The sequence below is a fragment of the Protomyctophum bolini genome, assembly GCF_963924005.1.
Source record: "Protomyctophum bolini genome assembly, chromosome: 13".
In the NCBI taxonomy this organism is placed as follows: domain Eukaryota; kingdom Metazoa; phylum Chordata; class Actinopteri; order Myctophiformes; family Myctophidae; genus Protomyctophum; species Protomyctophum bolini.
In genome coordinates, this window is record NC_137874.1 from 33,731,717 (window position 1) to 33,754,764 (window position 23,048).

Here is a 23,048-nt window from a genome sequence, read left to right on the forward strand (position 1 = left end):
CCTTGACTCTCTTGACTCTCTTGAAAAGTGATTTGAAATTTTCTATAACGCTTGAATAGTTTGGTCTTCTGCCCCTGCAAGGGAATTTCAATTTATGTCTTTATAAACGATTGTAAAACATAGAGTGGTTACATAACCAACAACAGCCAATTAGCTACTACAGTACAAACGGTATGCAAAGCTCAACCAATCACAGCGGAAGTTAGGTAGGTTACTCCGGAAGAAGAAAGTGTGACAATAATAACTATAGTCTGCAACCACACTAATAATAACAAAATAAATTAATGCATGAAGAAAAAAAGCTCAGCTATTTAGTGTGAATTGGTGAATGTGCATCTATGTAAAGCCGGAAGCACTTAGGATAAAAGCGCTATTTATAAATGCAACATTTATCATTTTAGTGCACTGAATATAATGCTCGAACACCCTTGTCACATCTACCTTTCTTTCTGCCCTTGGTTTCATCATCTGAGCACTCTCCTAAGTAAATAAGGCAAATAAAATGAAAATAATAAATACATGAATACATTCATAAATACATTATCAAACTAATAACAAAGAACAATTTACTGGCTGAGGCAGCCAGACACCCCAGTCCGACTTCAATGACTTCCTTTATCTGATAGAGACGCTGAGGTACCAAAACAGTATCCAAAGTAGGATACTGAGTTGCTAAAATACAATTTCATCAACAATGATGAGAATATAACAACTCTTCGGATATACAGGTACAACATCCAAATCTATCAGAGGGGTTCAGCAAATGTGGACTGGAAGGCATGCAGGTGTGTCAGTGAGGAGACTGTAGGACAGCTCTGTCAGCAGGCCAGTCCAGATACACTCCTACTCTGTTTGAGTCAGAGGGGGAAAAACAGAGGACAGTATTTGTCCTATTGTGACAGACATTGTAACTGTTGACCAAGATCAACCACACATCCAAACTCCACGACTTGTCATTGTTTCCAAACAGTAACCACATCCTCTGTATGTCACTTCTATAGACATCCATCCTCTCCACACTACCTCCCAATAACAGCGTGCAGTCGGACCCTCTACATAACGCCTGTTTCCACCAGTTAAGTCTGTTTGGATGAAGAGAAAACGACTGCTCCTATATACTCATGTCACCATTCTGTGGTTCACGCACAGAAAAAGGTTTCTGTTTTCTGTTTGCGGTGTTATTGTCTGGCGTTCACAAACACGTGATGAGGACTGCATGTTGTTCCCTACATGAACATCTTCCGTCTTCTCATCAACTTTCAGAATTGTTATGTGGCGTCTTATTCTCCAAGTCTTCGTTCTGCTTCGGTGACAGCTGGAGTTTCTCATCCTGCTTCCTCCTCATATGCCTCATCAGTTCGTTCTCCCTCTCGTGTACCATTTCCAGGACCTTGTTTTCTATCGCCTTCGTCTCATTCCTCCTTTCTCTGTTCTTCCGCTCTGCAAACATAAACTTTGGTAGCAACACTTCCTTTTCTCGAGTCGGTTGGCATCTCTCTTCCCGTTTGGTCACATCCTCACTCCTCTCTTCCTTGGGGGCTGCTGTGACTACCTGGTTGTTAATTTTCTCCCACCGTTTGCTCACATCCTCACTCCTCTCTTCCTTGGGGGCTGCTGTGACTACATGGTTGTTAATTTTCTCCCACCGTTTGGTCACATCCTCACTCTTCTCTTCCTTGGGGGCTGCTGTGACTACCTGGTTGTTAATTTTATCCCACTTCTCTCCCAGCACTTCCTCCAACAGCTTTTCCATTCTCAGGATTTTGATCTCTCCAGTCTTCCTCTCTTCCTGCATGTCTCTAAACTTCTCTTCCATTTTCTGGATCTTGTCCTCGGTTGTCTTCATCTTGTTCGTTGCGTCTGCGCTTTTCTGCTCTGCAAAGTGAAACATTTGGGCCAAATCCTCCTTTTCTCGAAGCAGTTGGAGTCTCTCCTCCTCCCATTTGTTCAAAACCTCAGCCCTCTCTTTCTTGAGGGCTGCGATTACCTGGAAGTTCCTTTTCTCCTCACCTTCCACTTCCCCCAAAATCTTTTCCATTCTCAGCATGGTGATCTCTCCAGCCTTCCTCTCTTCCTCCATGTCTTTAATCATCTCTTCTTGCGAAAGGAGCCTTTCGATCACTTTGTCCTTCATATCGCCCCATGTATTCTTCTCCTTGATCATATCCTCTATGGCCTTCAGGAAGGTTTCTTGTGTTTCTTGTCTTTTCTGCACATAACAGTAACTAATCTTAAGTGCTGTTGCCGCTGTCGCTGCGACACCAACGCTGAACACTAAGTTAACCATTGCGCTTAGGTTTGAATTCATCTTCACTGACTACGGGGTAATGCTCCACTAATGGGCCGTGGCACGGCTGACACATTGATTTATATACACAAACTCTCCTGCGTTGGTGCATCATAGCTGTGCGCTAAATTGAGTATTTTGACAATGTCACGATTGCTATAGCAGACATAACTATATTTCTATAGCAGGGTGATCCCTGCTGACGTCATGTTTTCACAGATTATTCTAGAGCAGGTTCTGAAAGTGGGGTCCTGGTCCTTGACAAAAATGGGGGTCACTGGCACGTTTTGTCCAGATAGGGGTTTGTGGCCTAAAACATATCAATTTAGGGGTCCCACTGTTCTAATCTAGAACATCACAGGAGTAGAGCCACACCGCCCGATATGATGCAATCTCATTTAATGTTTTGTTTGGCTGACTGTGTCACGGCTGCCCTATGTATACACTGCTACCTATTAATTGAGGAGCAGCAAACCGGTTGGGAGGTGACTGTTTTAGTAGCATCAGTGTTGAATGTTTTATCATTGGTACATATGCACTGTTGCACTGTGATTGGCTGGAAAACATTGGACATCATAGCCCTTCTGCACTGTGATTGGCTGAATACCAGGCCTGTGTGCTGTGATTGGTTGGAAAGTGTGTCAGTCTGCACTGTGATTGGCTGGACGGTGTGTCATTGGCCAATCATTGGGCTGGAAAGGGCGTGAACACAGCTTCGCCGCACAAAACGTGTCGTCCAGGCGTCTCTTCCGGGTTAAGCTCCAATGTTTTCAAAATATTGTCTAATAAAAACCTAAACCATATGTTGTTTTTTTGTAAATGAATGCCCTACTTGATCATAGTACTACAGCGTTACACAACAATATCAAACTTTTTTAATTTGAATCCTGAAAAGTATTAATTTCCACCCGACAGAGACGATATACTGATGTAGTCTTGTGCAGTACAAGAATAGTATTAGTACAATAACAGTAGGACAGTACACTGTTGGACAGTAATGAGGTACCACTGGAGGTCTGTTAGAGTCTATATACACAGAGCCCAGGTCAGCAGGAGGTCCTGGACTGTTCTCCTCTCCATCTCTGGGGAAACAATCTCATAAAAATGAGTGTATGGGTAAATGACGCCTGTCCCACGGATAAGTTTAGTGGAACAGCTCCCTTACAAATGCACCCACAGGCTTTCCAGTGGTATAAAAGTTTAAAACGCATTGTTAAAACAACAAAATAATCTACTAAATACAAATGTCAGATTTTTTTGTTTGTTTTGTTTTGATGTTGTATATACATCATTGATTGATAGGGGGCTGGATAAGGGAATTCTATATTAAATATATATATAAATATATTTTTGTCTTTCTTGTTGTTGTCCCAGAATCACTGCATCGTCCTTTTACCTGCACTTGCTGCTTGCAGACAGAAGATGGAGCTCAAGATAGATAATAGACCATAGCCTAGTGTTGTCATGGTTACCCAGTATCCTAGAGACACATCAAACTCTGGCCAAGCCCCCTCCCCCCCACCCCTCTCTCTCTCTCTCTCTCTCTATCTCTATCTCTCTCTCTCTCTCTCTCTCTCTCTCTCTCTCTCTCTCTCTGTTTCGTATTTCTTTCTCTCTCTCCTTCCCTTTCTATGTTTTGTTGATGTTGTAAGGCCTGACTCAGTCTCACACCTTTCCATCTAGCATACAACATTGATGCATGCTAGATGTATGAGACTTGTTTACTGATGCAAGCGGCCCAATGCATTTCCAATGGAAGTCACATGGTTTGACACAACATTTTTGTTGTACGGCTTTCGGCTGTGTTTCGACTGCCCCCCTCCCCCTCATATACAACAATAATATTGTGTCAAACCATGTGACTTCCATTGGAAATACATTGCGAGCTTGCATCAGTCAATAAGTCTCATGCATCAGCTATACATCAATCTGTTGTATAATCTGTCAGGTGTATTGTTGTGTGTTGTGTTGACATGTTTGATGTATTGATTTGTGTTGTGCCCCCTCTAAAACGAGATGATGCATCTCAAGGGGCTATCCTCTAAATTAAATTAAATTTCTTTCTCAATCCAGTTCTCTCGCACAGACACAGACACAACACACACACACACACACACACACACACACACACACACACACACACACACACACACACACACACACACACACACACACACACACACACACACACACACACACACACACACACACACACACACACACACACAGTCTTCCCTACTTTTCATCTGTTTGTTTATCTCAAGGGTAATCATTATATCACATGACTCTACCATCACATGACATGTAGCCATGCAGGATAACAGCTTATGTAACATGATGTAAGCTATTTTAATTTCAACCACTCTTTCAAGGAGACCATGCATGGTTGATCCCGCTCTTCAACGGTGTGTGCCTATGACAGCCAGGCTGACAGCTATGATGAGTTGTACCACTCTTCTGTGCAATGATTAGCAACGATTTTTAAAAACAAATCAAATACTTTCTATAAATAAATGTTTAAGAACTAGTGTAAATAGCAGATCTACAAGCTTACAACATGATGGCCATAGCAACATGTTGTGTGCTTGTGGAGCTGCTATTTTCACTAGTTTGTGTCACAGGCAAACATCTAAACCTTAATTTCTCTTTTGGGTCTTGAGCTAAAAGGTTTGGGAACCACCGAACCACTAATGTTACTTGAGTAAAACTTAGTATTTAAGTTACGTAACTATAGCCTACTACAGGGAACATTATCACACTGTTATGCAAACTAAGTCAATATTTATCATTAGGTGATGTATACGGTTACTAAGTTACTGATAAACCATGGATATTATCACCAGCAGCCATGAATGCCTCCTATATTGACACATTAGGTGCTTATGTGCTTCTTAAGGACAAGGTCGTGTTCTCAGTGCACATGCATATTGGTGTGTGTGTGTGTGTGTGTGTGTGTGTGTGTGTGTGTGTGTGTGTGTGTGTGTGTGTGCGCGCGCGCGCGCGTGCGTGTGTTTGTTTACAACCACATGAATCCTAGTCAGGCCCTATTCTAGGGCGAACATTTGACGTAGATAGCAAATCGACAGGCTCGCAATGCTTTACAGTGCAACGCATTGTAGGTTTGTATTTTTAGTATAGAAGGCTCTATTCAACTATAAGTATTATGGGGTTTAAGTGGTTAAGCTAAAAAACACAGAATAATAAACAACTAAAGGCCAAGCCTTGAACAGCAAGGCATGTGGGTCACATGAGGGGACCCAGTGGTTGTGTGTGCCAGATTGGTGGCCTGCCCAGTCCACTGGTCTGGGGAATAACTGCACAATCAGAAAGCCTGGAAATATCTGTTCCCAAAGGGACGGTTGAAATGTTAATTCTGAAAAGAACGAGTCAAACCATAATCCAAGGAACACGTCGTCATGATCCACCACAGAAAACATGGTAACTTTGTAAAGCAATCGTCCAAAACATAACCCAGAGAATACTTATCATTCTTTCCAAATAGGTCACATACTGGTGCAGCTTTAATTCAGAGGACACTTTAGCGATGCAGCACAATTGACATATTATATTTAATAGCTTTTATATTTAGACAGCTATTGTTATGACAAAGAATGCAACACAAAATGACTTTCAACGACAGAGACGTTCAGGTTATAAAGAAAGTGTTCCAGTAACTGATGAATAGACAGAAAATAGCAACAAAATGCATGTGGTTCAGCCAGGCAGATTTGTTGTTGTTGTCTCCAAAACAACTTACTGAGTGCATCACGCACACACGCACGCACGCACAGTCTATGCTTGATTGTTGCGGAAGTGGAAAAACAGAGGGAAAATGGAGTTGGTATCTCTCAAAACAGAGTTGTTCTTTTAAACGAATTCCGAGTTCCTTTCAATTTGAGGACAGAGTGGAGACAGACATGTTTTCTTCAACTATGCTTGCACCTCATGGTACTACTAGACTATAGCACCAAAAAGGCTTTAAAACAGTTTGAAACATAAGGTTGGCGCCATAGCCTACAATGTAACGACATGTAACGTTTTATGTAAAGGACCGGGTGGCTAAATATATTATTTGGGGGGTCCTTAGGACCCCCCAAATAATATATTTAGCCACATGGACCCCCATTGTGCCATCTGTTTACCATCACCTTCAGCCAAGGCTGAGTAAACACAATGGCATGCTGTCTGTGTCCCTCCTTTTGCCTTGGCACCAGTGCACAGCGGAATTACTGCACTTGAAAATATGATTATAACTGAGGTCGGGTCATTTTAACATTTAGTTATAAATCTGTGTCTATAACTATAAGATTAGATTTTATTCACAAAACCAAAACATTTGTTTCCCCCTTATGCAAGTGACATTTCCGTGATTCCAAGTGAAAAACAATGACGTATTCTTTTTCAATGTGGCCTACCTTAGTTACGTAACTTCTCTTCAAATCATGGTAATAAAGTCTAGCTCTAAGCCAATAAAACAGCAGGTCTATCTGCAATGAGTAGCCAATAACAAAGTAGCAGACGTCAAAGCGCGCTAAACCGCGCTGTGACCACTGGCCACAGGGTACTTTTGTGCCTGAAATGATGTTTGTAATACAAACCCTGAACCCTCTCAATATCACATTACACATGCTCACCACCATACATGATGCAATTATGTTTATCATAGTTATAATATTATCAAAGTATAAGACAGACCTTTATTGATCTAAATGGGGCTCAGCTCATGTATGAGCTCATGTTACAATTACAATTTACAATTTAGGCATTTAGCAGACGCTCTTAATCCAGAGCGATTTACAGTAAGCAAGAACAAAAACATGGAAATAACATCATATACATAAAAATAGTCATGAATCATACATAAGCTAAGAACAGTGGAATTTCTATATAATGAAGCTATGCATAATTGCATATACACTATGGGGTCCTCCCTGGCACACATATTTTCAAATGAGCCGTCCACCCATGGCAAAAGTACACATGCATGATTTGGGTGTCCAATCATCATGACATGGAAATGTTAAACCCTTAAATCTCCCTGGTTAAAACTGGCGAGGTTGCTCGTCAAGGCAACGACATACCCTATGTGCGCCGGGCGGTTCTTCTCTGCCTGCGTGGGACAGTGAGGGGCGGCCCGGGGGTGACGTTACAGGGGCGGGTGACACTGACTTCTTGTCGGCTCCTCTCTCACAGTTTCATTACAGTTCAATCTTATCGTTTCTTCTGGGAGCAGGTGGAGAGAGTTTACCAGAGAGACGTGTTGGGGACGTCTCTCATACATTCGTTATACATACATTACAATTACATACGGGTTAAACACGACAATATTGGATTCATCGATCGGACGAGTCCACACTTGAGTGAGTGTGTGTGCGACTGTGCGGCTGATCTAATAAGCAGCAATCCGAATCTCATAAACACACACGCACACACACTACAGAAATGGACGAGAAACTGTTCACGAAAGAAATCGACGTGTGGATCGAACAACTGAACGAATGCAAACAGTTGTCAGAGAACCAGGTCAAAACCCTCTGCGAAAAGGTGAGTTTATTTTGTTCCATTATCGTTAAGTTATGTCAAAATGTGTATTGTGTCTCCCATGGGTCCCCTCTCACTCTCCAGCCTTCCAGACATTCTTAAAATGGCGTCTGTAGTAGAGTAACGTTACATTTCATCATAGTCTCTCGTCTGACCATATTCGTATTGAAGCAACGATTTCCTGTAAATATGGCAATATTCAAATGATGCGACTTTTCTATGTTCAGTCAAGACAAGACGACATGCAGTTACAGTCCAGAGTCCAGACTGAGGCTACTAATAATAATCCAAGCCACCCACATTCCACGTTTATGACCTAGGCTGTAAGTAACATCTCATTCCATCGTTGACATTAAAAGACAACATTGTAAGTCAGGGGTTCTCAGCGTGGGGTCCTTGATGGGGTTGCTGGGGGCGGCCCACTCCTCAGCTAAAGTGATTTATAGTTGATCTACAAGTGAATACAACTAGAGAGAGGGATATCTCTGGTCCATAGCACTAATGCCATAATGCAACGGCAGCAAAGGGCATTAGGGCTATAGACCAGAGCTAAGAGATGGAGAGAGAGCGTGCAAGAACATTTGCACAAGAAAGACTATTTTGATCCGTTTCACTGCGAGACTACAAACATTCAGACAATACAAAACGATCTAATCTAATGTCTTAGATTGGGATCCCAGAATGAAATTGCCGTTAAATGTCTATGTCTAATCTTGCATACACAATTGGGGCTTATAGGTGAATTTTGTTCGAATAATAAATACTATTGTGGGTGCTTAAACTTCAATCAATGTCACGTGATAAAAAGTTTATGCATTTGTCCTTTGTTCATATCTCTATGCCTCTGCCACCAACCAATGATAACCACACATTACATAAGAAAAAGACATGCTTCTTCTCTAATGCTGAAGCACGTCTGCTGGAAACCTGGCCTCTCCTAAAGACCCCTACAGTATCTGTCCCTCACACAGGATGTACTGAACCTGAGCTCTATAAATGCACGTAGGCTTAAATATCAGTGGTGATGCATCTCGTAGTGTCAAATATGTCATGGAGACAAGCAAAAGTAGCCTATAGCCTAGTTCCATTTGAGTGTGGTGCAGAAATATTGGAACATCAGCAACTTTGATTACAGTAGCTATTCCATTTTTTGTACCATTGCTGTTATAGCCGTACCCCGGTTCTTTGACTATTTGGTTTCGGCTCTAAAATCAACCACAATACACTGAATATGGTTTTTTTTGCCACTATTCGTACGAATAGTTTCCGAATATTCTGAGCATCCCTACTAAAATATGACACATTATCATTGCATTTGAAAGTGCGGACTGAAGTATTGTATTTGGTCATTACGGCATGCTAATCATTTGATTTTTGTCACGTATTAATGCAGCTTTTCCCTCTCAGCACTAAAACGATCGTAAATGTAGGTCCCAAACCATCTATGAAGTGCATTTGGCTCAAGGTTATAGGACAGGAGGCTTATTCTCGTCTGACTCCAGCGGTTTGTTTATCCATACATGTTCTTTCCTAGACTGATAGTCAGACCCCAACGTTATAAGTCTATTCTCCTCCCTAATTTCTTTGTGTGTGTTTTGCTCTCCTTGCACTTGATGGCCTGAACATTGAATAAACAACCTATAGGCAGCATTGGTCAAGTGATTAAATCGTTCAGCCACTCTGCACTACTCAATCACACACAATGAGAGAAGAAAGTCAATACACATGGAAAAAAGTGAGTGGTGCAATTCTGTATGGGGGTCCCCAGAAGTTCCAGACCCACAGGGGTGCCGGCCCGGTTCCAGCGAACCGCCCCGAGTCCAAACGCGGTAGTGAAAACCAACCAAGCTGGTTTCGTGCTCAGACAGACAGACAGACCCAGGGACAAACATAGCTCAGTAATGGGCAGCCAGTCTGAAGTGTGGACACTGCCAGATACCTATTTTCAGTGGCATGGTGCTCGTGCTGCCATGTGCTATTGTTGTCTGCTCGGGTCCACTGTCCACTCCAGTTGACAACTGCTGTCACACATACTCTATTGATTCGCTCTCTCTGTCGTCGTGTGTCCCCCCCCCCCCTCTCTGTCTATCCTGCGCTCTCCCTCACTTGCGACCACTGATGTGTGCTGTCGAGTTCAGCAGAGAATGCCATATAATAATCGTTCACACATATTTTTGTGTGTGTGTGTGTGTGTGTGTGTGTGTGTGATTGATTTAAAATTGCATACAAGCCCATTGTTTGTTTTGAAGGCAGGATCTGAGCGTTGCCCAAGACTGACTCAGAGAGGTCCCATTTTGGAATGTACGCGGGGGTGTGGAGGGGTTGGGATGTGCTGTGTAATCCCTTACCCGGCCTTTTCATTTCCACATTTTCCTCAGAGGAGGTTGAATAATATATTGAATTGACAAGTCATGCCCATTGGTACGAACTTGTTGGAGCGGATGATGATTTTACTTTAAGTCATATGTCAACAAGGTAGCTTACAGTGTCACTGTATTCGATTATTTTTGGATTCAGGGAAAGCAACTGAATCATGTTCAAAGATGCACAACATGTCTTTGATAGTGAACAATATATTTGTTTCTACTGGATCTCATTGACAACCTGTGTTGAAATAAATTAAATGTATTTAATCCATAACCATGTAACATTTTGGTTACTATATAGGGTTAAAAGTGGTGCATGGAACATTGCAAAACAACAGAACCATTAAAGTAAACTACCTGACCATGCACAGCTAAGCATTAACTCACGTCTGACTGCTCACTTTTCAAGGTTTTCCAGCTTGATAAGAGCTCGGCGGTTTAGAAGATGCTGAGTCTTTGCTGACATATATTATTGACCATAGTAAACTTAAGTGGTGTGTCATGGTTTATCACGCAATGTAATGTTTGCGGTCAAACTTAAACAGCATCCAAAAAGACCTTTGGTCATCTCTAATGAAATGTAATGGACCTATATGTTGAGCTTTAGAGAAACCATGTTAAACCATGTTTTTTCTTTTTCAAGAGTGGCCTCATCTTCTTGCCATGAGACTCATGACGACAATTGTTTGTTTGTAATCAAGCTCAGGTTTGGCCAGTTTGCGAGGGGGCATTTGACCATTTAAAAACACATTTCAATAGGATTATGTTGTTGTGGGAGCTGGTGAAACTGCTGACTTGACTTCTCGATGCCTAGCTGCCCTGGCCTGACTAAGCAGTTTGTTGATTGCGTGGTGGTGTCTGGCGTCCCGTAATCTAAGCTTTTCCCAGCAGAGGCTGAGGCATGCCTGGGGAAGGTGTGGCTGGTTGGTGGTGGGCTAGGCAGGAGGCACTTAACCCATTCTGACCTGAGATCAGATTCTAACGCACAGAAGAATGGTGGTTCTTTAACGCATTTTGACCTGAGATCAGATTCTAAAAATGTCTTAAATCCTGACAGTTTAAAAAAATAGCAGACCTACAAGCTCGTAGCGCGCCACTCGGTGGAGTGCTATGAGCTTGTAGATCTGCTATTTTTAAATAGCTATGAAGCATAACGTAATGCTAATACCAAAAGGGGTTCCCGCCTAAAATGGATTCCTGTGGCGTCAGCCTTCTATTCTTCACAGCTGGACTGGGATCTGTGCTGCTGCAAGATATTTGGGACCTTGCGTAACACATTTGGGAGTATAATCAAATCCAAGATTAAATCATAATTTCTCAGAATACGTAAATCTTGATGCTAAAATTTGCAGGTTGCAACTTCTTCTGCCCAGTTTTGCCTACAACGGTAGCCAATTTGTTTTAATTAAGTAATTAATTATTCAGCCAGGGTAAACCTTTTTTCAAAACGTTAAATAAAATGGCAAATTGTGGTCTACAAGCTCACATGTTCCGATAATACATATGATCTTGTAGATCGTCGTTATTTTCGCTATTCGTCACATGAGAAGTATATAAGGATATACTTTTTAAGTACTAGTACTCATGACAAGAACAAGACAAGAACTGGGTGGGTTAAAAAATACACAGGTGTATATTCCAAGTTATGAATATTAATAGTTAAGCATTCAGGTGCGGTTACACAAAGACAGTGCAACCTCATTTTACTGTGTTTGCTCATACAATGCAGGCCGGGTAAGGTTGCATCCAAGGCCAGTTTCTGAGTCACTAAACATGAAAGAAGGAAGACACCTTGCTCGGGTGACACATGCAGTACTGTAATGATGAGTCATGACAAACACACAAACTCTGCCAAAGGTCTTGGCTGCAAGTTTGGCCTGGAGGTTTGAACTCAAGTTAAATTTTAGTTTTGCTTCTGTGTTGTCTTGCCTAGCCTACAACATAACGTAGACTTAAATATGGAGATGAAGTCATTTTCTTTTGTTAAAGTAAGTGTTAACTAGCTCTGATATTAATCGGTAAACTGTAGTATAGCGGCTTTGTTCAGTAACAATCGTCTCTCTAGCTCTTAGTAAACAGAAAATCAATGTTGGGAACTGCACATTAGTCCGACAACCCGTCAACTACGACGTTGCCTGAAAAATAGGTACTTTCTTCTGATTGGATGACATTGGCAACCCACCTGGAAAGAAATCTTTAAATGTTTTTAAAGAGCTGGGTTGACTGGAAGAACGGTGTTACTGAGCAAACAAAACACTATACTGTCTAGACTCCATTGCAATGATTGCTAACAAAATATAGAACTTTTACCAAAACAATGGTCAAAGTAGGCTAGTGGGCTACTGTACGTTAGCAGTCCAAACCCTCATCGTTGTGTTTGTTTAGCCGACACACAGTCCCTCAAATTCTGTCTGAGGCTGCAAGCGGTGGAAACGAGCCCTCAGTGAAAATTTGTCCCCAAACAAAAAGGTTTTGTAACCGACCGTTGGCCTGGATCATTCCTGACCACCTCCGAGTAGAGCCAGAGTTAGCTACTAAAGAAAACAGAGTCGGAGTGTAAAGGCCTATTCATAGTCTGGATTTTCGGTGGTGAGGTGACCACCACTCCGGTGGTGAGCTGACCACCGGAGCTGAAATAACGTTGAGCGGTGGTGAGTAAAAACAAAGAAGGGCTGGAGCGGTGGCGGTGGTTTGCTCTTCACCGCGGAGTCGTGACGTCATGTTGTAGTTCGGTGGTCACCTAACCACACAGACTATGTATGAGCCTTAAGACCTTCTGCCCTGTTCCAGGACTCTGGTTGACCTCTGTCTCGTTCAAACAGTGAGGTGGTCACTGGTCACCCACTGGCCTGTTAACTCATTAGCCAACATCATCAGCAAGGTTCACACATTTGCCTTGACTCGGGGTTATGTGTACCTACTTTCTTTAAATAATAACGATAATAACGATTATTATAGGCGATTATCTTCTTCGACATTATTCTATTGACTATTTCTTTCCAATTATATTCAAATAACCCAGAAGGAAAGCACATTTATTTTAGCTGTAATTGATTATTTTAAATACATAAACATTATAAAGTTATCAACGTTACGTGAAAATAACTTCACTCATTTTGATTAGTCTGATTAACCACTTTATTATATGCTTCGTGCTACAACGGTGTCATGCAAAAATAGCATTAAAATTGCATTGCATCTTGATGCACTGAACATGTAGATCAGCAATTTTCGAAAATCGAATTGACCTAATCACCATTATTCCCAGATTATGGCATTAGCAGAATATCTGCAGTAAGTGTAAATATGATCATTTAGTGTGCAGTCACACATAAAACGCATCACGAGGTTTATGCGTTCGCAGAGTAGTTCAATATTTATTCATTGGATGTATCCTTGTATTTAAGCATGCTGTGGCTACAGTCAAAGGCAGATTGACTGACCTGCCCCATTTACTACAATTTCCTATATCTCGGAGTCTGAATTTCCATTTGAATTAATGGAGGATCTAAAATTCTAAATGAATCCCCAGATCCATTTTGATCACACGCATCTGGAATATACTCTCTCTCTCTCTTGCTTATGGCGACCCTTTAGTGTTTGGGCAGCGGTGGCCGAACGGTTTGCGGAGCGGTCTTGATATCAGAAGGTCGCTAGTTCGTATCCCCGGACCGGCACGTTCAAATTACCACCGCTGAAGTGCCCTTGAGCAAGGCATTGAACCCCTACCATGAAATGTTCTATGAGCAGGGCCTGGCTGTAAACAAGTTCTTGAGCTTAATCCAGTTACCCTGGGTAAACATGGTAACTTTTGCTTCAGCCTAGTCATTTTAAGGCCTGATGTCACATGGTGGTAGAGGCACGTGGAGTGTATGCTCGATATATAGGTCAGCACTCGGACGTGCTGCGAGTGTGCAACACTGACATTCTGTGTCGCACACACTCACTGTGTCACTGTCCCCCCCTCTGTCCCCCACTGTCCCCCCCTCTGTCCCCCCACTGTCCCCCCTCTCAAAGTGTTTGTTTCATAAATCCACCGGCGTAGACATGTTATGAGCTACTTCCTGTCAAAAGCACTCGTTATCAGTAAAGCAACTTCAAATCACCTGCAAGGAATTTCTTGACAGAAAGGAGTCTAAACATGTCTAGTGGATCTTTATGAAACAAACACTTTGCAGAATTTACTTTATGTACTGTACGTATCGCCATGTTTTTGTTCTTGCTTAATGTAAATCGCTCTGGATTAGCACCTAAATTAATTAACTGCTAAATGCCTAAATTGTAAATTGCAGATAAAGGATAATTCAAGCTTTTCGTTCAGCTGCAGTGTTGGTGAGTTTGTTGTTGTTGTTTAATACAATTTCATAGGACTTGTCTGTCAATGGGAAGTTGTACCTAGTTAGCGGCAGTGTGCATTAGGTCAATGCACAAGGGAAATGGAAAAGGGACGAGAATTCACAGGCCTGCATTATACTTTCTCCTACGATGAGCACCACGGTCATAGGATGATGTATAAACTAAAGATCACCTTACACACACACACACACACACACACACACACACACACACACACACACACACACACACACACACACACACACGTAAGTTTGTTTTCAATTGTCAGCACCGCCTGATTGTAATCTTCATCACTTCATCTTGCAGGTCTGGCTGGCCTCTTATGTGTCTTTGACCCCACAGTCAGACAGTTCCTTCGTCGTTCAATCTCAGTGCAGATCTCCTGGGATTTATACCGTCTAAAGCTCCTTAAAGCCACTAACACCAGACCTTCCCGTACAGCAACGCCTCAGTGTTTAGGGCATAGACCGTAAACAGACCTTACCGTACAGCAACGCCTCAGTGTTCAGGGCATAGACCGTAAAAACTATTCATTAGGTTCCGTGGCTTAAATGAACACTGAGGATTTTACCGTGTGCCCCAGGCTGTTGTGCCATAATACACAGTTAAAATACTCTAACACATTTCCATATTCTACTCAGAGTAAACCACTTGAGCCCTATTTTATACTACATTTATAAAAAGCAGACGCATTGTGAATTTGTGACTTGTGAGCTTAAAATCGAGCCCATGTACAAGCTCACAACACATGGCGATCCAATCCGTTGTGAACATACAGGTAAGTTTATTGTATTATAGGATGTTACACTTATTTTGAGAATGCGGATGGAATAAGGAGGACTTGGTAAACAAATAAACGAGCGTAGCTCGAAAAAAAAACACAAACACAAGAGACGTATCGTGATCTTGAATAATGACCATGTCTTACAGAATTTACATCACGATTATTCTATTAATCAGTTGGTGTTGGTGGTGTTGTTGAGTAAGACATTGTCAGTCGATTTCAGTTGGTTTAAGCTGTCCCTGTTCCATTTCTACTCCTATCTGTGTCTAGTCATCGACCTGCTATCTATCCAACGGACTACAGCTGATTAATGAAAAGTGTATTGCATAGGACGTTCCACTTATTTAGAGAATGCTGATGCAATAAGGAGGTCTTCTTGGTAATATAAAACGAGCACAGCTGAGCTGTCTTACTGAGTAACCATTACCGCCGGACGGGGAGGACGACCTCTGTCTTTGTTGTAGTGACTCTCTCAGGTTGGCTCACAGGCGCCTGTTAAGCAGGGGGAGAGGAACAGAGCGGAATGGCATGTTCTGTTCGTCCACATGCATTGCTTCCTCCCGTTGAAACTGCTCACTGTGTCAGGTGAAAAGAAGCACCCGGTGACTTATCAAAGGAGAAAGGTTCTCCTTTCTTTCTCTACACCCGCCCAACAGTAGGGTTCAGCACAATCTGCCTGTGTGAGTGTTGGGATATTGGGAATTGGCATAATGGCAAAGTTGGGAGGATTTTTTCCATCCACTAAGCAGAGAGATGGGACAAATTAGCTATTTTGAGAAACTAGTTTGTTGCTTATCTCCATATATATATATATATATATATATTAATGGGTTTTTTGTGGCTTTCGCCTTTATTTTATATTTTTTATAGAGAGATAGACAGTAGGCTGACATGGGGGAGTGACATGCAGTAAAGGCTGTCGGGATCGGGAGTCGAACCCGCAGCACACTGCCAGACTCGGACTACCGGCCAAGGTGCCTGGACCGCTGAGCCACGGCCCAGGCCTTATCTCCATATTTGGCCGTTTTTCCGGAAATTAATGCCCCACTTGATCATACTATAGAGCGTCACACAAAAAGTATCAAAAATAGCAGATCCACAAGCTCAAAACGTTTTGAATTTGAACTCTAAACTTTGGACGTGAGGTTTACACCCCCAATAGAGATGACTGGCTGTAGACCAAAATGGCATGACTGGTGCAATTAAGAGCTTTTTGCACCAGCGGAAAGAAGAAAATAAGAGGGGAAAAAAAGGAACTGCTTCTATTTTCGACTGCATCCCCCCCGTCAGAACGAGTTGCTCTGTGTTCATTGTATGAGGACACAAACAGCGGCTTGAGTGTTCCCTCCAACTATAGTGGAAGCTGTGCTATTCTCGGCACCATGTTAATGGAGAAGCACACTGCTTCATTCTAGGAAGACGGAGTCTAGTGCCAGCTTGACAGCTATTGCGAGGTCCGACAGTACAGCAAATGGCATGTACATTATACACAGTAGAGGCTTATTTCCTGGGAGAGAAATGACCGCTGGTGATGGAGGCCTAGGCCCTAGGGAACCATCTGCGCTGTGTGTGTGTGTGTAGACTAGAAAACCTTTTAGCTCGAGACCCAAAAGAGAAATGATTTCTCCCCGGGACCCAACTATAGTGCATACTCAGTGCACTATAGTGCATACTCCTGTGGTCTGGAGCCAGGCTAAAATAATTTGTGTAGTCAATGACTGCTGTCATACACGTTATTATCGAGTTAACGAGTATTAACGAGTATTTATTAATATTGTGCATTAAGCTTATTTTCTTTGTTGTTGTTATTTCTTTTCCACCAGGCTAAGGAGATTCTGACCAAGGAATCCAACGTCCAGGAGGTGAGATGTCCGGTGACGGTGTGCGGGGACGTTCATGGTCAGTTCCATGACCTCATGGAGCTGTTCAAGATCGGTGGCAAGTCACCGGACACAAACTATCTGTTCATGGGGGACTACGTGGACCGAGGCTACTACTCTGTGGAAACCGTCTCTTTACTAGTAGCACTTAAGGTACATACATGCATGCTCTACGCCAGAGCTTTTAGATCTGCGGTTTTTGAATAGCCAACATTAATGGATAAAGTGGTTAAAATAATTGTGATTATTAACTACTTTAGTTAGAGGCATGGCTGACTCATGCACAGTAAAAAAAGTAGCTTTTTAATAATCATTTGGCTTCCCTGGATGCCTCCTTTTCAGGTACGGTACCGGGAGCGCATCACAATCCTTCGGGGGAACCATGAAAGTAGACAGATCACGCAGGTGTACGGCTTCTACGACGAGTGCCTAAGGAAATACGGAAACGCCAACGTATGGAAATACTTCACAGACCTGTTCGACTACCTCCCCCTCACTGCCTTGGTAGACTCCCAGGTGAGATGGCGCGCTTTTCATGTCCATGAGGACGCTTAGTTCACACAGCGTTCTGTTGAACTTGATCAGGGCCTTTAGTCTACATAACAATAAGGCTGGGAAATCAACTGAAAAAAAATTATATATATATATATATATATATATATATATATTTATTTATTTTTATTCTTTTTAACTAACTTTTTTTTCTTTTCCCTAATAAAGCAGTTTTCATTGGTTTTGTAAAGCGACTTTGTGGTGGGATGGGAGAGGATTTTTTTCAGTGTAGGTTTGACATTTTGGATTGGATTTTGTTTCATTGCATTTCAGTCTTTCTTGCACATGGCTTAAAGTGGCTGTGAGTGATATTTTTTGTGAATTGAAAGTAGAACACTATAAAATTGAAGCTCATAAATTGCCTTTGTGGAATTCTCCCTCCTGAGTGGGTCAAATTGTTATCCCGACATCTACTTTGATAAAGAGCTGGATAGATGGGGAGACCCCTGTTGCTGAAACATACAGCAATGATTGCAATTGGAAAATTATAGCTCAGTGTTGTGGGCTTGTAGATCAGCTATTGTTTGAATATCCAAAGTATAATTAAGGTCAAAGTGGTTAAACTGATTTTGATGCCCTATTGCTGTAACACATTTTTGCTGGGGACCGACTTGAACTGCCTCAAGGACCTCCTGTGAGTGCCGGTAGACCACAATTTGAGTATACAAGAAGAGAGAGATAGATGGAGAGAAATATAGACTTATAGAGTTGCTTGTAAATCCATTTGTAGGCAGTGCATGTGAAAGTGACACCTCTAATCTTCTGCATCCTCCTCATGTTAGATCTTCTGTCTTCACGGAGGCCTATCGCCATCCATAGACACGTTGGATCACATCAGAGCACTGGACCGTCTGCAGGAAGTCCCACATGAGGTAACTCGCCACTTAAACCCTAAACTTAGTTTACGTGCTTGATGTCCCAGGGGGTCTGTACCAAGTCTCTTCGTCTGAAAATAGCCGATCTACAAGCTCACAGTGTGTTGCATTGCGTGTTTGTAGACCTGTTACTGTCGCAAAATGTAGGGCCTATTCCAGAGGGCAGAGGCCATGTTTGAAGGGTCAATTAATCAATCTATGAATTCTAATAACATAACTCGGCATGGTAGGCCAGTCAGAAACGGTTTACAAATAATGACTAAAAATGAATGGCAACTAATGCAAAAATAATAATGCCAAAAGAATGTGTTACTGAGGGATAAGTCATCATTGATCAAATGAGTCCTTGTAATTGACCCATAATCAAAAGCCTATAGCGCTCCGAAATACGTATGTGTACCGGTCTGGTCACCTGAAATGTTGTCTCTCTGCCAATAGGGTCCCATGTGCGACTTGCTGTGGTCAGATCCAGATGACCGTGGCGGTTGGGGCATCTCTCCTCGTGGTGCCGGCTACACCTTTGGCCAGGACATCTCCGAGACCTTCAACCATGCCAACCGCCTCACGCTGGTGTCCCGCGCCCACCAGCTGGTCATGGAGGTAACATGCGTGTGTGTGTGTGTGTGTGTGTGTGTGTGTGTGTGTACGTGCGTATATACAGGTTTAATGTTTGTTTTTAGTTCAAAGGGAACATTTACGTCATATTGTCCCTCATTACGTCATATTGTCTCTTTATTGTTTGTTAATGGCACCGTTTGTTTTACATCACTATTACATCACCTAATCAACATGAGTTAGACTTTAATATATTAGCGCCCCTCACTTCACACGGGTGTGATTTTTTTTAAATTGAGAAAAGTATTTCAAGAACAAAAGCAAACATACCAACAGGCAAAGACAAGACAATACAAAAAAAGTCTGCATTTTATTTAAATAATACTAATACTAGAATGGTTCTTTCCTCATACATTGCCAAATAAAAGGGCTGAAGGAAGAGATCCCACTTTTCCCATTTTTTGTGAAACTTGTCCTCTTGAAGCCTGAGTATGAAATTAATGTTAGTTTTTCCATGACGTATATTTCCCTTATATGTCCATCCATCACTTTCTTTCTTGTTGCTAAGAGGATCTTCATTAAATATTTGTCACGTGTTAATAAATCTTCTGGAATATTCCCCCAAAAATAACAAAGAACAAGTCTGAGGCATCTTAAAACACAAAATAGTCTCTATGGTGGAGTGGATATCCTGTCAGTATTTATGAATTTTGGGACACGTTGCAGGATGTATGAGCATGGCCTGCCTCCTTGTGGCCACACTGTCTCCAGCATGTTTGATCTGTTTATAGTTGCCTTGATTTAATTCCAGGTGTTGTGAACAATCTAATTAGATTCTAACAGCAGAACTCGCTCCACATTCTTGAGTTGGACGTACATTGTGTTTTACACACATTTTAAATGTATGCTTAATTTAAAGTTTCATGCCGGCTGTATGATCACAGCTTTGGCCATATATCGTACATTTGTTTCCAAAAAAAAACATTTCCCTGAATGATTGAGCCAATGTTGCCTTAAAGATAATTTGGAAATATTCTTAGAATTTTGTTTGTAAAACGGAAAACAGAAATTGCCTCACAGTGAAATTTAGCATGTTAGACTATTTCAAGCATGTCAGATTATCTATCTCAGTCAGCATGGTTCAAGTCTACAGTATGCAAGTTGACTTTTGTACTGTACTGAAATCATTGGAATCCAATGGCTTCCTCGTAAATCAAGCAATGTATACTTTAGTCTTAATGTATGCTGTAAAATGTATACCATGACTTGTAGTCCCGTGAACTAAACATGCCACACCACTGCCTACTTTTAGGAATGACACAGTTGGTTACACGGTTGCATTTGGCTTATTTCTACATTCAAGACTATTTAATATTGTAGTACTGCTAGATCTGTACTATATTAGTAGCCTTTTTTCATCGTTAATAATGCATCTGCTTCCCTCAGGGTTACAACTGGTGTCACGAGAGAAACGTGGTGACGATATTCAGTGCTCCAAACTACTGCTACCGCTGTGGGAACCAGGCAGCTATCATGGAACTAGACGACACCCTTAAATACTCCTTGTAAGTATGACCAAAAACATTGAAACTAACCCACTGTCTCCTTTAGCACAATCAGCGGCAGGATTTATTTCTAAATAGAAGCTCGGGGTGCTGGGAAGATATGGCCGCTTTTACTCTGTAAACCCCCCATTTCCGTTCCGGAAAAAAACCGGGAGACATATTTTTGCTTACCTCAATAAAAGTTGCTTGATGGTCCCTCGCGTTCATATTTTGAACGAGAGGCAGGTCAGAAGTCAGAAATGAAGAGCTTAGTATATCCATCTGATCAAAACCACGGAGAGCTCCCTAGATTAGGAGATAGGATTCTTTCTGCAGCGGTAAACAGGGAAGTAAACGGGACGAAGAGTATGGTGGCCTTGGAGGCCAACTCAAAAAGATTCAGAATATTTTTCTCTCGGTTGATGTCAATGAAAATGCGTCCTAGCAACCCGCCGGTTGGATTAGTTATGACATGCCCACACGTCGTACGGTCTGAACCAGTTAATATTGTCAATCATTTTGCAGTATGTAAAAGAATGATGGTGAACAGAGTTAATTTAACACTCAGGATGTGATGGTGTATTCTGCCTTTATTCCCTGTGTACCTCTCCTCAGCAGAGTTGATTCCAGTGGTGTTTTCTGATTATTATTTTCTTTCTTTCCTACCCAGCCTGCAGTTTGACCCCGCGCCACGCAGAGGGGAGCCCCATGTCACTCGTCGCACCCCAGACTACTTCCTGTAAACGCCTGTCTTTTGACCCCTGTACAGTTCAAGGTTAAAGTCCAGTCCAGTATTGCCATGATATGAAACTACAGCATCGTCAACAGATAAACACCATAATATGAAACTACAGTACCTACAACAGATACCATGACCGGGAAGTGAATGGGTGGTGGGGGGGTGAAGCCTGATTTATACTTTGTCTGTATAAATTAAGTATAACACAGCAGTGTGATTTATATTTTGACCGTGTATAAATTAAGCATAACAGCAGTGTACATTGTATATTCACACAAATATCTATTTGCGCATTCAGAAAGAAATATGTATCTGGGTCTATGGATGGACCAAAGAGGGGGAGAAAAAAAAAGTGTTTGCCATATTCATCACAATATTCATTGCTGATGACCCTTTTTCATCAACGCCACTATTTTGCAACAACGGCGACGTGATAATTCTTCAATCCTGTACCTTTCTAGCTTGGCTGACTCATACGAGATGAAAGCAGTATTGATACTGTAGGTTGCTCCTTCAAATCCCAGCTGTGTGACTCCCACATGCCATGGTTTTATTATGTGGATCCCTTCATTCTTTTTGTAAGATATTTGAAACATGCCTTGTTTGCACTTTTGTAAATCTAAAGAAACGTATAAAATCACCTCAATAGTTCATGGTTCAAGAGGTTGACGAAGATGTTTCACACTATGGAATGTTTTTCTATCATTTTATTGATCTCCGATTTGATTCGTTTTTCATTTCCCAGATATATAACCGATGAAGTTCAAGGTTCAATTTGTTTTCATGTGTGGTTATTGTTTTCTCTAGTACATTTCAGGAAAACCTTTCATATACCCTCCGTCTACTGACATGTTGGGTGACATCTAAAATAAATGTACAGTATGCGCTAAGAACTGTGTGGGGTGGGGGGGGGGGGGGGGGAGAAATCAGAAAACAAAACTGCATTGCAAGATCGATATTTGTTTTCAAAGCAGTTTTATTATGGCTCTTTTTGACTCCGAAGGGTAACACCAGGGCCTTCTGTAACCTGAAACTTTCCACAACCTGGGACATTCTGTGATGTTTTTTTATTTCCGTTATAAGTTATAACCAGGACCACCCCTGAAGTGGGGGAGTACATCAGTATAGCTTCTGAGCAGGGCCCAAATTAGGTTCTGAGAACCTTCTCTGAAACTGAGCCGTAGACACATAGCGCATGATGGACACAAATCCAGAACCCCTGTAATGCATTTCAGGACACTGTTTGCTTATTTCTTGGGAGTCGAAAATAACCAGTTGTGGCCGTTCTCACAGATATTCTAGCCCTTATATTAAATTGGTGGAGGTCGTGGATCATCGGGCTATGTGAAGACTAGCCAGTGTGTAATAGCAGCGAGATAATGGATGTTCACACATGTAAACGCACTGGCTCGGTGGCTCCTACTGAACTAGAGTCTGTATTAACCAACCATTTGAATAATAAAGATGAAAGTCTGTTCTTGATCCTGGTTTCAATTTCTATGTTTGCGTGAAATGGTGACCATCTTACTAATCTGTTTACATGAAAGATTCCATTTGCTATAGCAAAAA

General features: G+C 41.9%; 1 protein-coding gene across 1 annotated transcript; it reads left to right on the forward strand.

Annotated features, from left to right (window-relative positions):
* The first annotated feature begins 7,491 nt into the window (after positions 1–7,491).
* On the forward strand, positions 7,492–22,961 carry ppp2cab (protein phosphatase 2 catalytic subunit alpha b). The gene is made up of 7 exons (XM_080780100.1): positions 7,492–7,831; positions 17,158–17,367; positions 17,557–17,730; positions 18,549–18,638; positions 19,080–19,241; positions 20,643–20,761; positions 21,411–22,961. The coding sequence occupies exons 1-7, from the start codon at positions 7,730–7,732 to the stop codon at positions 21,481–21,483; spliced, it is 930 nt and encodes a 309-aa protein (XP_080636226.1). The 5' UTR covers positions 7,492–7,729; the 3' UTR covers positions 21,484–22,961.
* Positions 22,962–23,048: the final 87 nt, after the last annotated feature.